This window comes from Heptranchias perlo, chromosome 17 (assembly GCF_035084215.1).
Source record: "Heptranchias perlo isolate sHepPer1 chromosome 17, sHepPer1.hap1, whole genome shotgun sequence".
In the NCBI taxonomy this organism is placed as follows: domain Eukaryota; kingdom Metazoa; phylum Chordata; class Chondrichthyes; order Hexanchiformes; family Hexanchidae; genus Heptranchias; species Heptranchias perlo.
This window is the reverse complement of record NC_090341.1, coordinates 16,880,641-16,902,538: the sequence shown is the minus strand read 5'-3', so window position 1 is coordinate 16,902,538 and position 21,898 is coordinate 16,880,641. Positions and strand designations below refer to the sequence as shown.

The 21,898-nt window shown below is 38.4% G+C and overlaps 1 protein-coding gene across 4 annotated transcripts in view; it reads right to left on the bottom strand.

Moving 5' to 3' along the window:
* Nucleotides 1-21,898, bottom strand: part of iars1 (isoleucyl-tRNA synthetase 1) — a 180,739-nt gene that overhangs the window by 29,232 nt on the left and 129,609 nt on the right. For 2 of the 4 annotated variants that reach the window (XM_067998627.1, XM_067998628.1), the window contains exons 26-32: nucleotides 17,842-18,016; nucleotides 16,109-16,221; nucleotides 10,835-10,930; nucleotides 8,285-8,461; nucleotides 7,308-7,425; nucleotides 4,007-4,132; nucleotides 3,018-3,053 (exon numbers count right to left, since the gene is read on the bottom strand). In XM_067998627.1, coding sequence (XP_067854728.1) covers nucleotides 3,018-3,053; nucleotides 4,007-4,132; nucleotides 7,308-7,425; nucleotides 8,285-8,461; nucleotides 10,835-10,930; nucleotides 16,109-16,221; nucleotides 17,842-18,016 — 841 coding nt within the window. Of the gene's footprint in view, nucleotides 1-3,017; nucleotides 3,054-4,006; nucleotides 4,133-6,491; nucleotides 6,620-7,307; nucleotides 7,426-8,284; nucleotides 8,462-10,834; nucleotides 10,931-16,108; nucleotides 16,222-17,841; nucleotides 18,017-21,898 lie in introns of those variants that run through there. The other 2 variants (XM_067998629.1, XM_067998630.1) reach the window with 2 other exon arrangements.

Genomic DNA, 21,898 nt, shown 5'->3' with positions numbered 1-21,898 from the left:
TACTCTTCCTCTGTCTGTTGGTCACCCATTCACTATCTCCCTCAGTAATTTTTATCTGCGGTGTGACCAACTCACTGAACGTGCTATCCACGACTTTCTCAGCATCGCGGATGCTCCAAAGTGAGTCCATCCGCAGCTCCAGAGCCGTCAAGCGGTCAAACAATAGCTGCAGCTGGACACACTTCCCGCAGGTGAAGGAATCAGGGATACAGGAAGGAGCCCTGAATTCCCACATCCCACAAGAGGAACATGACACGGCCCTGGGATCTCCTGCCATGACTTAACCCTTAAATTAGCTCAAGAACAACTACAATGTCAAGAGAAAAAAAAAGGAAAGAAAAACTACTTACCACTCCCTTTAAGGAGTTTACTCCTTTAAATTGTTCTCAATTTAGAGAATGTTAACTACACTAGGGACCTTGATTCACTAAAAAATAAACGCTACTTCCTATAAGACCTGCAGACCTTCCCTTTCCTTTTACTTTAGTTACTGTAGATCAGTAGAAATACTCACCTGAACCTACTCACCAATCAGGTGCCTCCCCTGTGTCGCGTCCCGATCTGATTCCTGACGTCACTTCGAACTCGGTCGCAGCTCCGCTCGGCTCGGCTCCTCTCAGCGCTCTGAAATCCCGCCTTTTATCGGACGCTCCCTCCGCTCGGCTCGGCTCCTCTCAGCGCTCTGAAATCCCGCCTTTTATCGGACGCTCCCTCCGCTCGGCTCGGCTCCTCTCAGCGCTCTGAAATCCCGCCTTTTATCGGACGCTCCCTCCGCTCCGCTCGGCTCCTCTCAGCGCTCTGAAATCCCGCCTTTTATCGGACCCTCCCTCCGCTCGGCTCGGCTCCTCTCAGCTGTTCAGTGGAGGTGACTGAGCCGACTTCTCCAAGAATGCCCCTCTGTCTCCTCTGCTGGATCTTGCGCATCCCCAATTTTAATCGCTCCACCATTGGCGGCCGTACCTTCAATTGCCTAGGCCCTAAGCTTTGGAATTCCCTCCCTATACCTCTCCTCCTTTAAGATGCTCCTTAAAAACGACCTCTTTCACCTGTCCTAATATCTCCTTACGTGGCTCGGTGCCAAATTTTGTTTGATAACGCTCCTGTGAAGTGCCTTGGGGTGTTTTACTATGTTAATGGCACTATATAAATGGAAGTTGTTGTTGTCATAATTTTGAAATGTTAGTTTCACAATGATACCTATATTATATTGACTAATCTAAAGTTCAAGTTGCCAAAAGTGCACTCAAAGTCAGATGAATTATAAAAGAACTCTTTTAAAATCAAAGTTCTCCAGCTCTTGTGATGCCAATTGCAATCTCCAGCAACAAATGAGTTAAGTAAATTAGTGTTCATGGTCCACCAAATACAAAGCTGCTCCGCCAAGTGCTGCTTGGGCAATGTCAACCCATAGCATTAACTGGAGAGAAGTCAATCCATAAAGCATAGTGCAGCTGTCCAGTTTAATGAGTGTTCTCTACCACAAAAGGTAACAATGCTTGGAGGTCAACAGCAAATTATATCTCTAATTTTTTTTTGTTATGCCTTCCTTTCTTATTTTTGCAGTACAAGCAACTGAAATTGGTACAATTTAGCATCTTCAATTAGTCACAATACTAACTATTCTTAATTCATACATAGGGCAAATCATAGCAAATGTCGGGATCCCCAACTTTAATATTTCCAATGTTAATGGGCTATATCCTTCACATTCTTAGTCAAGTACCAGAACTAGATGTTATACCCATGCTGAAGAAAGGGGAGAAGGATAAACCCGGCAATTACAGGCCAGTCAGCCTAACCTCGGTGGTGGGGAAACTCTTAGAGCCAGTAATCCAGAACAAAATAAACGGGCACTTGGAAAAGTATGGGCTAATAAATGAAAGTCAGCACAGATTTGTTAAAGGAAAATCGTGTTTGACTAACTTGATTGTTACTTCATCAAAGAACTCAGAGTTCATGAGGGTAGTGCGGTTGATGTTGTGTATATGAACTTTCAAAAGGCATTTGATAAAGTACCACATAATAGACATGTTAGCAAAATTAAAGCCCATGGGATTAAAGAGACAGTGGCAGCCTGGATACAAAATTGGCTAGGAGACAGAAAGCAGAGTGTAGTGATGAACGGTTGTTTTTCAGACAGGAGGGAAGTAAACAGTGATGTTCCCCAGGGGTCAGTGTTACGGTCATTGCTCTCTTTGATATATATTAATGACCTGGGTATAGAGGGTATAATTTCAAATTTGCAGATGACACAAAACTCGGAAATGTCGTGAACAATGTGAAGGACAGTAACAGACTTCAGGAGGACATAGACAGACTGGTGAAATGGTGTTCAAAATCATGAACCGTTTTGACAAAGTAAATAAGGAGAAACTGTTTCCAGTGGCAGAAGGGTTGGTAACCAGAGGACACTGATTTAAGGTGATTGGCAAAAGAGCCAGAGGCGACATGAGGAAACTTTTTTTTGTTATGCAGTGAGTTGTAATGATCAGAAATGCATTGCCTGAAAGGGTGGTGGAAGCAGATTGAATAGTAATATTCAAAAGGGAATTGGATAAATACTTGAAGGGAAAAATTTACTGGACTCTGGGGAAAGAGCTGGGGAATGGGACTAATTGGATTGCTCTTTCAAGAGCTGGCACAAGCACGATGGGCCAAAATGGCCTCCTTCTGTGCTGTACCTACCATGATACCATGAACTAAAAATTGACAACCAATGGACTTTAAGAATTTTCTTGGGATGTGGGTGACACTGGCAAAGGTGCATTTTTATTGCCAATCTCTAGCTATACCGAGGTGGTGGCTATGGTGGTGAAATTGGATACTGGTTCTTGAACTGCTACAGTCCTTATGGTGATGGCAGTCCCACATGCTGGTAGGTAGTGAATTCCAGTTTTGACTTAGCGAAGGAAAGCCAGTATATATCCAAGCCATCTTTGTTTTACTTTTAAAACAAACTGTTCCTGAATTAAAACTCCATTACTAACATTTTTATTCACTTCTCCAAATTATCTTACCAATTCTCACTCCAGGTGAGTCTATCATCTGTGTGCCTGTGGAAATAAAGTCATAGAGCCCTCATAGTGGACATAAAAATCTACAAAGCAAATTTCCTTCCCTTTTTTAAAAAACAATATTCTCAGAATCAATCTCTCACATAAAACTTGGACTGATTAAGGAATCACATATGACTAATCGTCTCAACCTGCACAACACACTATATCCTTTCCACCCCAAAGCGCCAACCATAGAAGACCCTTACCCTCGTTAGAGAGCACTGACACAGCATCCTACGAAGTGTCCACAGTGCACCTTCCTTCTAGGGTCCTTGTGATCATAGGGGCTACCTTAGCCAAGGTGCCCATATAAAATTGAATAAAATCAAAAGACGGTTAAGTAGATTAAATTACAGCCCAATCACTAAAGCATAAATTGTTATAGCACTTTTAAATTTTCCCCATTCTAACCCAAGAAGGTGTTCCGGTATTAATTTCAATAAACTGCACTCTGCATTTATTAGTTTTGCTGAGTATAATTTTTTGTTAATCCAATTTTGCTATTGCCTATTAATCATTAATTCTGCATCTGTGGTATATTAATCTAATTAGAAGAACAGCTATGACATAATGCTGGCCACCATTTAAACAAAACAATTTTTTTTAAAAATGTACCTTGTATCGTAAACTAAAAAAACCTCAGGCAGATCAGTCTGTATCTTCTGACTGGTCGCCTATATTTTGTGTCAAATATTCTGCAATGATCCTAATCTTATTCTAAATTTATCCATTTAAACGTACTACTGATTTTTTTTCAGAAACCACGTTCATAAGAAAACTAGTAGCTTAGACATTTAAAAGAGATAGCTGGGAGCATCTAGAAGTTGCAACACAGTCTAAGAATTGATAAAAATCATGAACTGCAATTGTAAAAACATAAAAGGTAATATAATGAGAAACTAGTGGAGAATCACACAATATATAATTTCCAAAGCTAAGTACATATTTACCACTTTTATCATGATAGATAGCCAGCTTTGTTGTCTGCAGCCTAAATATGTTGAAAATCACATTTTTCAGCTTGACAAAGTCTAGAATGTTATCTCCCTTTGGATTTTCCAGTAGTATCATACCATCTGAAATGTAAATTAAGAGTGTTTTTAATAATGAGAACTGCAATGGTATTTCACAAGTTTTGACTATATAACCCCATCTCAGAACAAAGCCTATTATAATTTTTGCATATGGCATGTGCCATTTTGTACTGGGTCTAATTGTGCATTAGGATTCAGGACCGGAATTTTTACAAGCACTACTGGTCTAAATTAGCAAACATTTTCTGGGTGGTTATTCAAGCTACATGTAAACTCATGCAGATACAACAATCCAATTAAAATATAATTCTATCCCTTTAAAGTGGATTGTCACATTTGGGTAATATGACTCAACTTTTTTCATGGTCAGCATGGTTTGTGATACTTGCAGAAACCCATCATTATGCATGAGACTGTCCAAACCAAACATGTGAGAAATCCACACAGGTAAAAAATTTCTATACCTGATGTCCTATTCACCTGATACGGAGTCCAAACTCTAGCCCCAGATGGACCCACCCCACTTATTTAAGCCCATGCAATTTAGGTGCAGGGTTTAGGGATCTCAAATGCGTTCATGGGTATTCCTCGAGTTTAACTGACCAAATCCATGCACTGGTGAGCTTCTCACTCTTTGTCCTATCCATTACAGCATTGGCTTGCAGGATTACTTTGAGTCGAGTCGAATCCCAGCACCCATTGTCAGGTCTACTCCTCGAAGTGTAATTATTAAACCAGGCTATCTGGTCAAAATCAACAGTGCCTTGAAATACAGTGGTCCTCCCTGGCTCAGGTATCAGATTATTGAGTTTGCTATACAGGATCAACTCTGTCCCAATCTTTGAAGCCAACTTAAACCAGAGAGCTTGCTTTTCTTAGCCTGCCTCAGGATAGTTACTAATTTTTAGACAACTGACAAACGCATGTTTCAGCCTTAGTTAGGCGTGCAGGAAGAACTACAAACAACTCAGCAGTATATTGAACACAACTTGCCAAAAAATGTGGATTGTCACCATCCTCCTTATCACAACATTGACACATGCAGGAGCTATCGAATAGCTGGCTTCCTTGTAACAGCTTCCAGCAGCATTAATCCCAACCGTCAGAATTTAATCATCAGCTATTTGGTAAACATCTGCCCTCAGTGTGGTCATAGGATCTATGCAAGACACCTGGCAACATCTCAGCTGCCTTGATATTCTATATGTCCAAGTCCAATGTCACACACAAGGCTTACTCCTTACCAACCGCTTAATGCAGGTCCTCATGCAAGGAACTTTGGCAAAAGGCTGCCATATGACTGACTTCCCCTCTAGTCTGATCAGGAACAATTCATTCTAAGTTGAAGCCTTCCCTCCATACAAGTTTCCTTTTTTTGTCACAAAACTAGTTTACAATTTGGTGCTGAATCTTGCTCTTGGACGAAAGGAAAACCTTCTATTGCCTGCTTAGGAGTTCCAAACCATGAAGGAGAATGGTTTAAATCTTACATGCCACAAGCTTAAACTACACTGGAACCTTGCTGTTATCAAAGAGAGACGGGAAACACTAGATCATCCTTCAGTCTTATTCAGTGTGGTCGTAAAAAACCATGTCCAAGCTAAAGTTGGCACAATCATAAAGCCCAGGTATTGACTAATTAAAAAAAACACAATTGGGACAAATATATTTCTGTCAATAGCTATGAGATCACTTTTTTTAAAAATAGTGCTGTCACAATACTTGTGGCACCCATCACATCCCACTGGTTAGCTCATAATTTAACATGGCTAGTGGAGTGCACAAGGTTCCCATTTGAGTCTATGAAAAGTACTTCCTCAGTTAATTAGGAAATACCAGTAACAAACACTTCTGAGATTAGCTGTAAGAGAATGGAATATGTATTCAAAACTTGCATGGCCAAAGACAAGTTCTTTTTTGCTACAATGAACTTAAAGATATCTGATTAAATGAGCAAAGCTCTAATTTAACTTTAGATTCTACTGCATTGGATTGGTCCCAAATCTTTAATGTACAACTCAATTATTCCCCTGAAAAACAGTATATAATAAAATCCAGTTCTTTTCCAGCCAACTCAATCACCAGTTGTTTATCCTTTTCTGTGAGGAACCGCTCATTCCAATTCATGAGATGAGAAACTGTAGGCATGACATTAAATTGTAACACAAAATTTTTTGTGCAGCAAAATCAATCATGTTTATTATAGATTGAAATCTGAATTTACGGTCAAAACCGAACTTCGATATTAGTTACTCAGCTACAAAACAAAATCAAACTTCGGAGTTTAATATCAACCTAAGAACAAGTTTAGACTCAGCTGGCAGGTTTTAAGTAGAATGATAATGATGAAACATTCTATTAAATTACATGAAAATCATTACCTGTGAAGCTGCATCAGTATGGTTATTTATTGTTGCACTGAATTTTTTTGTGTTAACTATGATCTCCCATAGCGTTATTCATAGGAAGCTGGAGAGCACATTGTTTGGAAAGGACAGGATGTATAAAGCAGAATGCATCGTTGTAAAGCTGTATAAAAATTATAATAAAATGAATGTAAGGAAATGAAAAGCAAAATAAAATTGTAGGTGAGTAGGCTTTTGGACAATTGTAGAAATTTAGAAAAAAAGGAAATGAGAGTAAATTAATGTCAGGTATCTAAATTGTACAGTAATGATGCATTTAAGGCGAAGTTAGATAAACACGTGAGGGAGAAGGGAATAGAAGGATATGCTGATAGGGTTAGATGAAGTAGGGATGGAAGAGTCTCGTGTGGAGCATAAACACGGGCACGGGCCTGTTGGGCCAAATGGCCTGTTTCTGTGCTGCACATTCCATGTGATATACAATAATCACTCTCCCATAGTATTGCACGCAGGGAGTCATGGCTAAGGGCAAGCCTTCGGGTGAAGCAGAGCTACAGAGCAGGAGATAATTGAACCAGGGCACACAGATATAATTCAGTCCCTTTTTAAAAGTTGTAAATTTTGTCCTTATTTTTATATTTCCGTTAGAAATTTCTCTGAAAATGTGTCATGCTGTAAATACAGTCTTCTGCTTATAGTGGCATTACGATGACTCCACTGGGATAAAACTTAATGGGAATAACTCACTTGTCACCATCCACACCCCCTATTCCAAAGATGCAAATTGTAGGGTATTTTTATAGAAATATATAGTATATTGATTATAAAAATACAATATTGCTAGTTCTTACCTTGCTTTTTTCCATCTACAGAAATCTTAAGATTGACATATGCACAGGTAAGGCCCAAAAGTGGAGCAACAGCTGAAGTTCCTTTCACAAGAGTCAGATCCAGGTTAGATCCCTTCAACTACCAACAACAGGAGAAGAATAAAGGTTATAATGCTTATTTTAACTTCCAGCACAATTTTTAGCTTTCAACTTTCCCCAACAATTATCAGTATTTCCTTTCAATAAGGGCAGATTGTTACAAGCTAATCTCCAACGATGAAAAATGTTTGCTACAAACACAGAAATAAAAAGGACTTTAAGACCCTTTTTAAGTAACAGAAACCAGCTGCTAGTGTATATCGGGCTACTCCCCTTTGGCACCCTGGCTGATTCAAAGTTGCAGTTTTTGATAAAACAAATGAGCTGGTCTGTAAAGCACTAGACTTTCCCCTCTCAGCGACTTCACTAGAACAGCCTGGAGGCTGGGAGAACTGACGTAGTTCTAATTTTCTTTCTTCATATTTCTAACAAATAAAATTCACATTATGTAATATTAAAAAAAATGCTCCACTTTTTCCATCCTACCATCAACAGTTAATTCCCTGCATCATACCACTCTCATTGTCTTGGTACAATAGACTGCTGCTCCTTGGTCAATCATGCAACAAGGCTCACTTGCAGGAAGGGCCCCCTCCCATCTTCTATCGACTTTTTAAATCAAGCATTGTATTACACCTTATTGAAAACTATTAATACCCTATATTAAAAAATTACAAAGAAATCTTCTATTGACAGAACATAGAGAGAGGATATGCACAACTGGTTTTCACTAAGAAAATGAGTCAGCTTAACTTGATCGAGGAAAAAGCCAGGAGATATGCAATTCTGAATTTAGGATGCATCTCTTCCTTACACCAAATATAACCATATACATTTGAAACTATTGTGAACCTCAGACGAATATTGTCCAAGACAGGAATGAAGTTTGGAGGCTTTACCTGTGTTCTTTCCTGCATAATCACTCCTGCAGAAAGTGGTACTGGGTAGGGCTTCAAAGAGGCTTTTACAGTTCCCAAGATAAAATCAGTGTGATTCTTAATAACGTTGTCCAAATACTCTCCGGTTGGCTGGGAGCTGTAATAAACAGTGATCTCATCTGAGGGCACCAGATGGGCCTGTAAATATAAATTTTATAAAATCCTATGTCATATCTTGCAATCGTTCCTGGATCAGTTTGTTATTGAGAGCAGTGACAAGATGGTACAGATTGACTACCAATGTGCTGCACAATGGAGTGACGGTAGGCTGTTAGGCAGCTAAAAGTTCCCAATCGCAGTGCTAGAAGATGTGAAGCACATCAACTGCTTGCCCTGTAAATTATCAAATGGTGTGCAACATAGGGAAATTACTTTTTTTTTAAAAGAGGGATTTAATAAATAGAGATCCTGAAATATAATAAAAAGATACAGCATACTTGTGCATTGAAAAGAATGGCTATAAATTTACCACTTTCATCTAAATATCAATTTGAAACAGGACAGAATTGTACACTGAACAATCAACTGGGACTTGCATGCTTGTGAACAGAATACAACCACACATACACTTGTGTGGTTATCAAGTGGCAAGAGATGTCACTACAGAATTTAAAAAAAAACAATTTATTAGCAAAAAAAAAAATCAGGACATCATGAGAACTGTATTATGATAAAAGTCTTCACGTGCTCACTGTGTGAAAATTGATCACTGCAGATCAATAAAACCAATATATGGCACATCAACAACAAAATCATTTTGAAGCATTAAAAACACAAATTAAAACTTCAGGAAGCATTATATTTGCCATATTAATTTAATGCAGTACCTGGGTATTTTGAAAACCACAATGTAAAAATAATCAGATATATCCAGATAAAACTAAGAGAGGAAAAAATCTCAAAATTTAGAATTCCTTGGAAACTCTACCATCCCCCAATCAGAACATCATTGTTTGTATTCTGATTAGTTAATAGGTATGGATCAATTAACGAAAATCCAAGGAACACCAGAATAGTTTTATTGTAGCCATGTAACCATTAATGGTGAGCAGATGTCAATGACCATTACTACGATATGAAATATAAAGGTATTGACTTGGGGAAGAAATAAAACTATTTAATTTAGTAGAGTTGCCAAAAACCTGCAAGTAGGACAAGTGATCAAACCCATATAATTATAACATTCGATATGCAGCAATATGTACGATTGAGTAATCCACTTTTTAAAAACAACTGTAGCTTCGTGATCACTGAACCACCTGGAGTTTTCATATAATGTGCTACCTGGCCCAACTTTTGAGAAGTCTGAGCAAATGGAAGTTACTTTAATTAGCTTAGGCACCAATCATTTGCTGCCCTCCAGGAAAAATAAAAAGCAGCTGTCAAAAAATGTCCACTGAATACATGCTGATTCTGGCAGGCTATTAACTTCTCCAGTTTTCACTCTTAATAAAAAAGCTGTAAAAACAAAAAAAACCTATTTTAAAAAGCTAGAAAATTCTCTTAACACTTGGGAGTATTTCTTTTAAGCGACACAATATCAAGAACACTAATTTGCTTATTTTGTAACCTGGTTTTATGAACTATTAAAACTCAAACGTCAGCATTCACCAATTGAATAGAATTACTTTGGGAAAGTATAACTGCACACACTTATTGAAAGATAAAAACAGTTTATCTTATGTACCGGGTTAACAAACAGTCTGCAATGGGTTACAAAAGAGTAATACATTTAGGAGTTGAGAATAATTATGGTTATCTTAATAAGACAATAATAAATGGTTTCTTTCAAACTCACACTGCAGATTGTGGTATTCTTTAACATCTACAAACTGAGGAATTACTAACCATTTTCTGTTCTTTGACAAGCAGCGATACTGGCATTTATTTAACTGAATGATACAAGGGAATACCATAGCGTGTACATATGATACACTTTTTCTGAAGAAATCTAGTAAATCAATACTACGATGCGTCTGTAATAAGCAATCGCTTACAAGCGATATGGATTAAGAACAAGTCTTTGAAGTTCACCTGATGGATCATCTATTTAAGCTGCCGACTATCTAAACCAGACAGACAAGTTTCCAGGTTCGAAACTCAGTGCTGAGTTGTACAGACAGTAATTGGAAATTAAAATTGGCTTCAGCGCCTCTAGGTTGAGTTGAGTTTGGGAATGGGGGAAAAAAAAAGTCTAAGTTTATTGTCCATCAATCCCTGCTGAAGTTTGCAGGTGGGCAGAGGATTGAGCTCTGTTGTGGTGCGGCCACAACTAAATAGCCTACCAACATTAGCTGTTTTGGGTTACATGGGAAGAATAGTCGGTTGGGTGATTTCTTTCTTTTGCTTTCCTCCCATTTTCCTGAAGGCATGGATTCCTTGCTGGGGTGCCAGTAGAATTGCACTCCAACAAGGAATTCATGCCTTCAGGAAAATAGGAGGAAAGCAGAAGAAAGGGGAAGGCAATTTGGAAGAAAAAGAGAATTTTTTTTTGAAGAGGAACGAACTTGCCTTCTTTCGAAGCTTTTGGATACGATTTATAACCTCACGTGCAACTCCTTCATCCAACATTGACTGGTCAGGTGTGACATCTAAAAGAACCAAAGCCTGGGAAACAAAACCTTAAAGATTTTAGTAAGATAATTACGCCTACACACAATTACAATGGCAACTAATCAATAAATAGGGATTCTACAACTAACAAAACAAGCATGTAAAGAACAATATTTGTACCATATAATCTTAAGTGTCAAATGTCAATAAAATGAATGACCAGTTAGCCTATTATGTTGGTGTTGCTTGAGGGATGAATATTAGACATGTCACTTGGAGAACTTCCTTTGAATAGTGCCATGGGATCAGTTACATGCAGGCTGAAGCCCTCCTTCCGGGTAATCATTTCCCCATTTGTCAGAAATCCACTTCACAGCTTGGCCCTGGATCTTAGACTTAAGCCAGAGGAAGTCCTTCTCTTTCATGCTTAGGAGTTCTGAACCATGAAAGGAGAACTATTTGGACACATTCTTATATGCCACAGGCTCGAGACAAGCTGCAATGGGACTTTGATGTCATTAACGAAAGATGAGAAAGACTAGATGCATTTTGATATTTTGATCCTTCTCAGTACAAACTCGAAGGACAATATCCAGTTTGAAGTTGGCATTTACCAGGATCTCAGGTAGCAATTGTGACCAACAATTGGGACAGATGCTTCTTGTATCTTCCAATTAATATCTTAGCGATCTCCTCTTGAGCCATGCAAATCCACAATACTGCACTTAAGGGCACCCACCATCGGTAGCTCATCGTTCGATGTGTTCAGTTCACTAATCTCAACTAAGGATCTAGAATTGGCCAGAGTACCATGGGCTAGAAAGATGGGGTGGAGGATATGAACCAGGGTTCTTGCACCTGATCGCTATCCAGCGAGCACTGTTGGAATGGACATTGGGTGAGAGGAGGATTGGTTTTGGATGCAATGCCTTTCAATATTGAATAGTCTGCTGACACCCATTGTCCAGGCTTACACATAAATGGCTCCCTGGGCAAAGTAGGGCCAGTCAATGCTGATCGAACTATGCCTCAGCAACAGTCAGCATCTTCAACAATTACTTGCATTTATATAGCTCCTTCAATGTAAAACAGATGTCCAAAGGCATTTCGCAGAGGCATAATTAAGACAAAAATGGAAGGTGAGCTGAAGAGGGTCTTTAAAAGGAAGTAATGCCAGAGCAAGGGGCCTAGATGGCATGGTTGCCAATGGTGGGGCAACGGGAGGGAGGGAGGCACAAGGAGAGGAAGGGAAGGTGAGAAAATGAGCAAAAAAAAAATCCCAGTTGCACAACAAATTTTACTTCTTGAATACACCTCTACAAATTATTTGAAAAAAGCAGCAATTTTGACATTAAAAATGCTTGAAAATCATTTTTGAGGTTGGGATTAATGTTTCCTTAATTTCGTAAACACTTTATCTTCATTCGCACTCTTAGTCTCAGGAATCCATACTAAAACTAATGTAAAAGTATAATATTTGGCTACATAAAAGCAGCTGCTGCATTTCAGAAAGCAATTCATTGTGTGAAGCATTCAGACTTTGACATGAAAGGTGTCGTATCAATAGAATTATTACTGGTTCCCAAACTTGGGGGGAGGGGGGGCACAAGGAGTGTTAGTATATTCAACAAACTACAATATATTAATGCTCGAGTCTTCCTCTTTTGTCACGATTTAGCAACACTTCTGTAAAAATAATAATGCTTCAGTAATGCTTCTTTGCATTGCTTTTAATAGGTAGATCTGTAACATACTAATGGGTAATGCTTGCTATATGCATTTTCTCCACTGGTGGCACTGCAACACTCCCCTCAACCCTCAGGCTGATTCCTGACACTGCACTCTCCAAAACTCGGCATCCCCTGTAAAAAGTTCCAGCTTACAGACATTTTCAATACTCAAATCTATTATAAGCTTCTACGTCTCAAGTTCCGCAGTCTACTTTTTTTTTGTCCCTGCAGTGAAGTCGTCCTGTGTCTTTGGGTCCCCATAATGTTTAGAGTGACTAAATAAATAGCTCTTAAAAAATTTGTTGCTGCTTCAAAAATTACTTTATTGCTCAGTGCTCTGCACCTTTCTGGAAAACCTATTTTGCCCTGTTTGGAGTTAGTATTGCCATTTGCTTTGCGTCTTCTTAAATTGAAACGTAACTGGCTAAGGGACAGAAAGCGGAGAGTAGTGGTAAGCGTTTGTTTGTCAGACTGGAGGGAAGTATCGTAGCATAGTACAGCACAGAAGGAGGCCATTCAGCCCATCGTGCCTGTGCTGGCTCTTTGAAAGAGCTATTTAATTAGTCCCACTCCACTGCTCTTTCCCCATAGCCCTGTAATTTTTTTCCTCTTCGAGTATGTATCCAATTCCCTTTTCTAAGTTACTATTGAATTTGTTTCCACCACCCTTTCAGGCAGTTCATTCCAGAACATAACAACTCGCTGCTTAAAAAATGTTTCCTCATGTCGCCTCTGGTTCTTTTCCCAATCACCTTAAATCTGTGTCCTCTGGTTACCAACCCTTCTGCCACTGGAAACAGTTTGTCCTTTTTTTACTCTGTCAAAACGGTTCATGATTTTGAATACCTTTAACATATCTCCTCTTAACCTTCTCTGCTCTAAGGAAAACAACCTCAACTTCTCCACATGACCAAAGTCCTCATCCCTGGTACCTAGTAAATCTCTTCTGCACTCTCTCTAAGGCCTTGACATCCTTCCAAAAGTGTGGTGACCAGAATTGAACACAATATTCCAGTTGAGGTCTAAGCAGTGTCTTATGAAGGTTTAACATAGCTTCCTTGCTTTTGTACTATATGCCTCTATTAATAAAGCCAAGGATCCCATATTATTTTTTAACAGCCTTCTCAACTTGTTCTGCCACCTTCAAAGATTTCTGTACATACACCCTCAGGTCTTTCTGTTCCTGCACTCCCTTTAAAATTGTACCATTTAGTTTATATTGCCTCTCCTCATTCTTCCTACCAAAATGTATCACTGTGTGCAGTGATCCCTCAGGAGTCAGTGTTGGGAATACTGCTTTCTTGGTACATATTAATGACCTGGACTTGGGTATACAGGGCATAATTTCAAAGTTTGCAGATGACATAAAACTTGGAAATGTAGTAAACAGTGAGGAGGATAGTAACAGACTCCAGGAGGATATAGACAGACTGGTGAAATGGGCAGACACATGGCAGGTGACATTTAATGCAGAGAAGTGTGAAGTGATTCATTTTGGTAGGAAGAATTAGGAAAGGCAATATAAACTAAATGGTGCCATTTTAAAGGGTGTGGAGGAACAGAGAGACCTGGGGGTGTATATACGTAAGTCTCTGAAGGTAGCAGGACAAATTGCGAAGGCTGTTGAAAAGGCATATGGGATCCGTGGCTTTATAAATAGAGGCATAGGGTACAAAAGCAAGGAAGGTATGATACAGATTTAAGGTAATTGTCAAAAGAACCAGATACAACATGAGGAGAAAAAAATTTTAAGCAGCAAGTTATGATGATCTGAAGTGCACTGCCTTAAAGGGTGGTGGAGGCAGATGCAATAATAACTTTCAAAAAGGAATTGGATAAAAAATTGAAGGGGGAAAATTTGCAGGGCTACAGGGAAAGAGCAGGGGAGTGGGACTAATTGGATATCTCCTTCAAAGAGCTGGCACAGGCATGGTGGGCCAAATGGCCTCCTCCTGTGCTTTATTATTCGATGAAATTAATAATTGCGTCCGCACTCAAGGGTCCTTGAAGTTTGCACAAAAGAAAACTTATATTTTACCTCCTCCAAAGCAATCCAAGGATTCGTTATTCCCTTTTCCAACCCCCAAACAACCTGACCACAGACCCATTCACGTTCCATCTGCGGAGGATTGTTCATCCTGAACTCGAAGAGAGGACAGGCTCGCTCTTACCCCTTCAGTGAGGTTGCTCACATTATCATTGTGGCTGGGAAATTCCTGGGATCTGCTCCTGCTTTGCAGCAGTACGTCGCCAGAAGTGTGGCGGAAACCCGGTGAAGTGGAAGCAGATCTTAGGAATTTCCTGGCCAGCGAGTTCTAATCATATGATCGGACTTCATATTAAAAACCAAAAATGTAAAGGAACAGATATAAAACAGCTAGTGACAAAACTGCTGAAGTAGTCTGGGTTACCAGCTATATTTACATTAATGCTGGCCCGTAAACTGCTCCGAGTGACGATCCAGCAGTGGTCGCCGCTCATTAGATTTAAATTCACCGACTAAGTTACCGCATTCTTTTTGGCGGCAACTTCCTTGAACTGCGACTTCAAAAAACATCAGCATTTTTCCCAGGCTGTGTGAGTGGTGAAAGGATCTCTAAGGCCCCTCAACCAATCAGCTTGAAGTAAGCCACTCTGTGAGAACCAGGAAGTGCAGTTCATTCCCAAACTGCACAAACTAAAAACCCAGATGTGTCAGATATGATATTATAAAATGACATAGAGATGGCAAAATAAAGAGAGGATAAGATTAAATGACTGAGATAAGAGAGCAGAAGGAAAAAGTTAAAACTTTTTTTTAAATGTCCAAAAACTATTAAAATCAGGAGTAATGAGACTCCAGATTTTTTAAAGTTAATTTTTAAGTGCCAGAGAGGTTGTTTGGTAATCATTAAGACTTACCATGCTGTTAAAACTTAGTTTAGACCTAAAAAACTGAGCATATCTGTTTTGTGGCGAGATTAGTTAGTTTCCAGCTGAGCAGGAGAGCAAGTTGGCATTGGTCCGTTGATTGCAGCTGGCGGTATTCCTTTAAAGCAAAGCTGTCAACATCGCCAACGAACCAGGAAGGGCAAGTTCTGGATTTCCACATTTAACTGCGCATGTGCCACCAAAAAGAACGCGGTAACTTAGTGGGTGAATCGAACTTGCTCTTTGATTTCACCCTTAATAACAGTGAACGCTGTTAGGCTCACCGTTATTTTAGAAGCAATTTCTGGGCTATTAATTATGCAAAAGTACCATTTCTTAGGAAAGGGGGGTATTCATTGGGCATTAATCGCCAAAGGGGGCTCAGCAAAAAAAAGGGTGGGAACCTCTGGTTTGACGTACATGGGCATTAATTTCTAAAACAAGCTTATGTGGAAAGCTAACTGAGCCAAGAAAAACAGTTTTCAATGTTGCTTTTAAAAACACTGTAGTTGACTGTAGTTTTACTGCAAATATTTTCTTCTGCAACTGTATATAAGTAATTCCCCTGTGCATTTAATTAAAAAACACTTACTTGAGCATCAGAATGGGCTTCATACTGAGCACTTATTCCTGTACTTGGATCAAATGCATACATAAGACGCAAGTCTTCCTCACGGAGTTCATGTCCTTCAACATTTATAGTGCCTGTTGAAAGAACATTTGATATGCAGGATTACATCAATATCTCCACTGATTTGTGACAAGAATTAAGCTTATTTCAAACAAAACTTTCACGTCTTGATTATTTTCTCCATGTACTGATTTCCATAAAGAAACTATTAGTTTCACCAGCTTCTTTTCTCTTACACCACAAAGCAATGCTTTTGGTAACAATTGACTTTGTTGCCAGGACTTGAAACTGTGTAAAGTGTCACTGCAGTGTTCACTGTGTGAAAAAAATTCAACTAAACAAAAGCCCAATTTCAAATAGAATGGAACAAGTAGAGAAATTTGCCATGGCTAAGCAAAATCTATTTTAATAAGCTTGCTTACATAATATAAAAATAATAACTTCTTCAGTGCAAATCTTAATGTAAAAAATTTATAGCAGTCGAAGCTTTTTTGTTTTTTTTTTAAAATGGGGGCAATGAAAATACTCTCAATTACAGCTAAGGGTAAGTAGACTGGAAAACATCTAATTGTACTTGGACCAGATGCTGGTCTCTTCCAATGTGCAGCATTACCCAAAATTGATCAGTAGAGGGCAAGAACATTTAATTTTTGGATGCTGGCTTGAGAACTTTCAACATCAATTAGTTTTTTTTCTCTACATTACAACAGTGACTACACTTCAAAAGTACTTCATTGGCTGTGAAGCACTTTGAAATGCCCTGAGGTCGTGAAGGCGCTATATATATGCAAGTTCTTTCTATCTTTACTAAACACATACAGCCTAAAAACCTCATATTGCAACTTTCCCCTCAATCGACTCAAATCTTTGCTAAATTAAAAAACAAAATGAGGGAGAATTAACTCTTCTTTTCCATAAATTCTAATCATCATATTCCTTCCTCAGATTAGGTAAAACAGGGGGTGCTGCACTGCCAGTTAAAAGATAACTGCAGTTGTAAGCAATAACAAAGATGTTTATTATTACCATATGTTACAAAATATGTTGAATATGTTTTTTTCAAAAATTTGCAGGGTCCACTTGGACCCACACAAGAACACAATAATCAGACAAAGGATTTTGCTCTGCATCCAGGTATAGTTTGCATTTTAAAATCACCATACCTTCACCAAAAAGGTCAACAGAATTGCTCCCACCTCAAAATTGCCACAAAAGCAGTCTAAGTAAGATTTTGACATGTTTGCTAATCATTAATGTCAGTTCAACTTTTACCTGAGCATCAAGTTAACATCTGCTGATTAGCCTGCTGCGCACCAATGAAAATTCAAATCGCATTGAGGCAGGTCAAGAGTTAAGCAACAGAAGGCATATTAACGATACCTGCTAAAAATGTGGTTACACAATAAAGCAAGTCTCAAGTGTCTACTTTGTTGCTCTACTTTTTAAAAAATACAATATATGGACAGAAAAGATTTCGGGTCGGTGTCTGGAAACCATTCTGCAGCTTTCTATTACTCCTAGATCTTAGGGTTTATTTATACTTCACATTTAATTTACCTGATTTCAGTTTGACACTGAGAGGTACCATTCAGCCATGCACTTCGAAGGTATGCCTAATTATGCTGTCAATATTTTGAACAAGAGATGACTGCTCTTTTCATTGCAAGTAGGAAGTAGTTCTTCCTAATACTCACCTGTCTTTTGGAACTCCTCCAACTGCATACTCTGGAGTCCCTTGATAGCTACTGTAACAGATTTGAATGCTCCCTTCAGGCGTTTGCCTAGGACCATGTGATCTGGTTCTGCCCTTAGCCGAATGCCATACTTGTCTTTGTCTGTGGATAATGTCAGCTCACGGACATTTAATTCCTATTGGGAATTGTAAAAAAAAACAAAAAGAAAACTTTAGTCCATAATTATAGACATCTCCGGTTATTACGAGCATCAGAGCATAGGCATTTTAGTTATTTAGTTTTTTTGCAAAATGATATTCCAATTTGCATATTCTTGTTTTAACATTTAGCATTTCCTATAAATTTATACATTTCATATCAGCATCCATTATGACCGAGCATCTTTGATGTCACAATCTGTTCATTACCAACTGTTCCCTCATCTGTGAGGAATCCTACATGTGCTTTGTGCATTCTGGATTAGTATGTTATGTAGCCACTTTTTGATGTAGTAACTCAAAATGAAGTTAGGGCCCTAACAAGTCTGTGATTCATCCCCTGGCCATCAATCCATTTATATATATATATATTTATTTTCACTACAGTTCAATGTAAAACTATTAATAGTCACAAACAGATGACACAATGGGGATATCAGTAAGCACACTGTCAAGAAGAATGATTACAGTTACTATTTTTTGATACAAAGTGACAAGAGTATTTTTCTTGTTCCCCTGCCACCCACACCCTCCTCCTCCAACCAGGAGACAGCAGTGGCAAAAAGAGAAAATAAATCTGTGGAACGATAAAATCAAAGCATTCAAACGGCATGAGTAATATTGAAGTGTTTATTCTCCACAACAGTCCAATAAGGCATTTTGGTTACAACTGAATTAATTCCTGAAGTGAAACCTACAGAAATTAAACAAACTGTAGCTTGAAGACACAAACAATTACAAAGCAGAAATGTGCAGTTAATTTTTGAAACTCATGCAAACTATAGTCTGGCACAAGTGAAGTAGTTTCTAACAGAAGAGTTATAGTATGGTAATCCAATATTCCTTTCCTAACTGTAGAAAAGTGACATAAATTTGCAGTTCATTTAGCTCAGGTATTATGCTAAGCACTTTCTTTTCATTAACTAATCTTTGAAGCAGCTATCTCATTTCATTGTTACCTAACAGCAGAAAATTCACATACACAACAATACGAATCGGTTGGGATCTATACACGAGTGTGTTGGTGGGCAACATTACTTATAAATCTAGTTTACAGTGAGCACCTGCATCCAAGTTAAAAGTTAAAATCTGCTCCTGTAAATATATCCACTATTGAGAAATGTGTACACAATTTTTTCCCGCATATTTTCTGATGTCAAATGCTAAGGACAACATTAGAACAATCAATTGTGATGCTCCAAATGCAACTCATCCGTTTTAGTTTCCTGTAATTTAGATAATTCTGAAATAAAATAATTTTTCATACATCAGACTAATACTTATAGCACTACTTTGAACATAAAAAAACTTTTCAAATTGTTGTTGCTTTTAAATAGTCTGCAACTCTTTGCAGAAACACAATTATACCATTAGGGTGGTGAAGGAGAGGTGACAGACTTAAAGCATGCTCACCAGACATAGTAAAAGACAGAGAGAGGGATGGAAGAGGCAGGCGCAGGCATATTTTACATCAATAACATCTCCCGGTTCTGACAAAAGATCATCGACCTGAAACGTTAACCCCACCTTTCTCTTTCCACACAAGCTGTCTGACCTGCTAAGCGTTTCCAGCATTTTCTGGTTTTATTTCAATTTCCAGCATCTGCAGTATTTTGCTTTTAGCAGACGTAGTTTAAGCAGGTTACATGGTGAAAGATCAAATTGCGCCAGTTATTTTTTTTATTTGAAGGAAAATACTAGTGTCATTGTGATACCACTGTTCACAACAGATGCATCGCATTTTAGTTCTAGAGTAACACAATAGTGGCATGGAGAAAACTAGAAGCCTTTAACGAATAACCAGATAAATTTTTTTAAAATACAAGTTGAAATAGTTCCAAAATCGATAGTGTTGAGTTAAAATGCTGTATAACGACTATTCCTGAGCACACCAAAGCTACTTCATTTCAGTACAGTATTACCTGGCCTGCAACTTGGACAGCAAAGGCAAGACCTACTTTATACAGAATATTTGCTTTTTTTTTGGTATCAAAATTTACAATTTGCTCAAGTCCTGCAGTAGGCTTGAAACCATAACCTTTTGACTGAAGCAAGAGTACTACCACTGAGCCAAGTTGACACTTGCTTCTCAGTAAAATTGAAAATTTAACTTGTATTAAAATCAGGTAAGTTTTATTTATGATATTATCCTATAAGGTGTTACTGCTTTTATGATTGTTACCCACTGAAAATGCATCTGATCTTTCTCATCAGATGTCAGCTTTGGCTCAGTGGTAAGCACTCTCACCTGAGTCAGAAGGTTGTGGGTTCAAGCCTTACTCCAGAGACTTCTGTACATAATCCAGGCTGATACTCCAGTGCAGTACTGAGAGTGTGGATGCAAAAAGTCTCATGGCACTATTCGAAGAGAAGCAGGGGAGTTAGCTTGGTGTCCTGGCCAATATTTATCCCTCAACTAACATCACTAAAAAACAGACTATATGGTCATTTATTTTATTAATGCTTGTGGGACCTTGCTGTGCAAAAACTGGCTACCATGTTTCCCTACATTACACCAATAAGCACACTTCAAAAGTACTTTATTGGTTGTGAAGCACCATCTGAAGTCCCTGAGGACAAGTAAGGCACTATATCAATGCCACTACTTGCGGTTTTTTCATCATTCTAGAAACATCTGTGCAAAAAACACCAGGCTGTCTTCAATAATCAATACTATTATGTTGCTACTCCTAAATGGCAGATACATCACTTTTCAGACAACAGATTGTTTAAAATGTGGCCTTAAGACACTGAAAGAGACAACCAGCACTTGACAGCTCTAAAGTAGATTTCAAAACGCTTCATTATCAAAAGCTTGACTATTTTTACTAGTTATACTTCCAAAAATACTGCTCCCTTTACATTCAATTCAGATGACAGTAAATACTTTTAACATTTTGATAAAGTCAAAACAAATCTAAGAATGACAGGGTCAGGTAAGTTGATCATATGGATAGATGTCCATTTCAAAAAGCTGATACCAACAATGACCATAGTTCTGGTTTGATATTCAGTCAGGATTTCTTGAAATCTAAAACTTTGCCCAATCATCAATCCAAATGTTCTTCTTGGCTGCTTTCAAATAGAACAGCCATAATATCTTGAAGGCTGCGTAATAACCTGTCCTAGTCGAATCAAAAACATCTCTGATGCTGCTGGTAAGCATCAAGCACATAAAATGTTTGAAATAATTAATGCAAGACCATCACAGCATTAAAAAATGAATTACTAACTGAAGAGGGGCTAAGCCCTTAAACATGCAATCGATTATATAGACTTACAGAATCATCAAAATTACTGCATGGGGGATGCCATTCAGCCAGCCATTTCTGTGTTATTGCAGCTTTTCATTATGTACCCCAATCCAATTCTATTTTCCAATTATTCTTTTTTGTTTTATACCGGTTCAATAAATGTTAGGTACACTAAACTTGCAATGGAGAATGAGAGAATGGCAGATATTAAATAAGTACTATGCCATAGTTTTCAGAAGAGGTGGATCGAGATTGTAGAAGCACCAGAGCGGAGATTATCAAAAGAAAGACAGTACTAAAGAACCTACCAAAACTTCAAATAGACAAATCATTAGGACCTGATGGTTCACATCCAAGGATTCCAAGGGAAGTTAGAGTAGAAATAGTGGATGCTTCCGCTACAATTTTCCAAAGTTCTGTGAAAAGGTAACTGTGCCAGAAGACTGGCGGGTGGTAAATGTGACTCCCCTCTTTAAAAAGGAGACAGGGATGATCCAGGAAATTATAGATCAGTTAATCTTACTTCAGTTGTTAGTAAATTATTAGAGACTGTAATGTTGGATGAAACTATTAAGCACTTTTAGAAGCCAGAGTTAATCAGGCCCA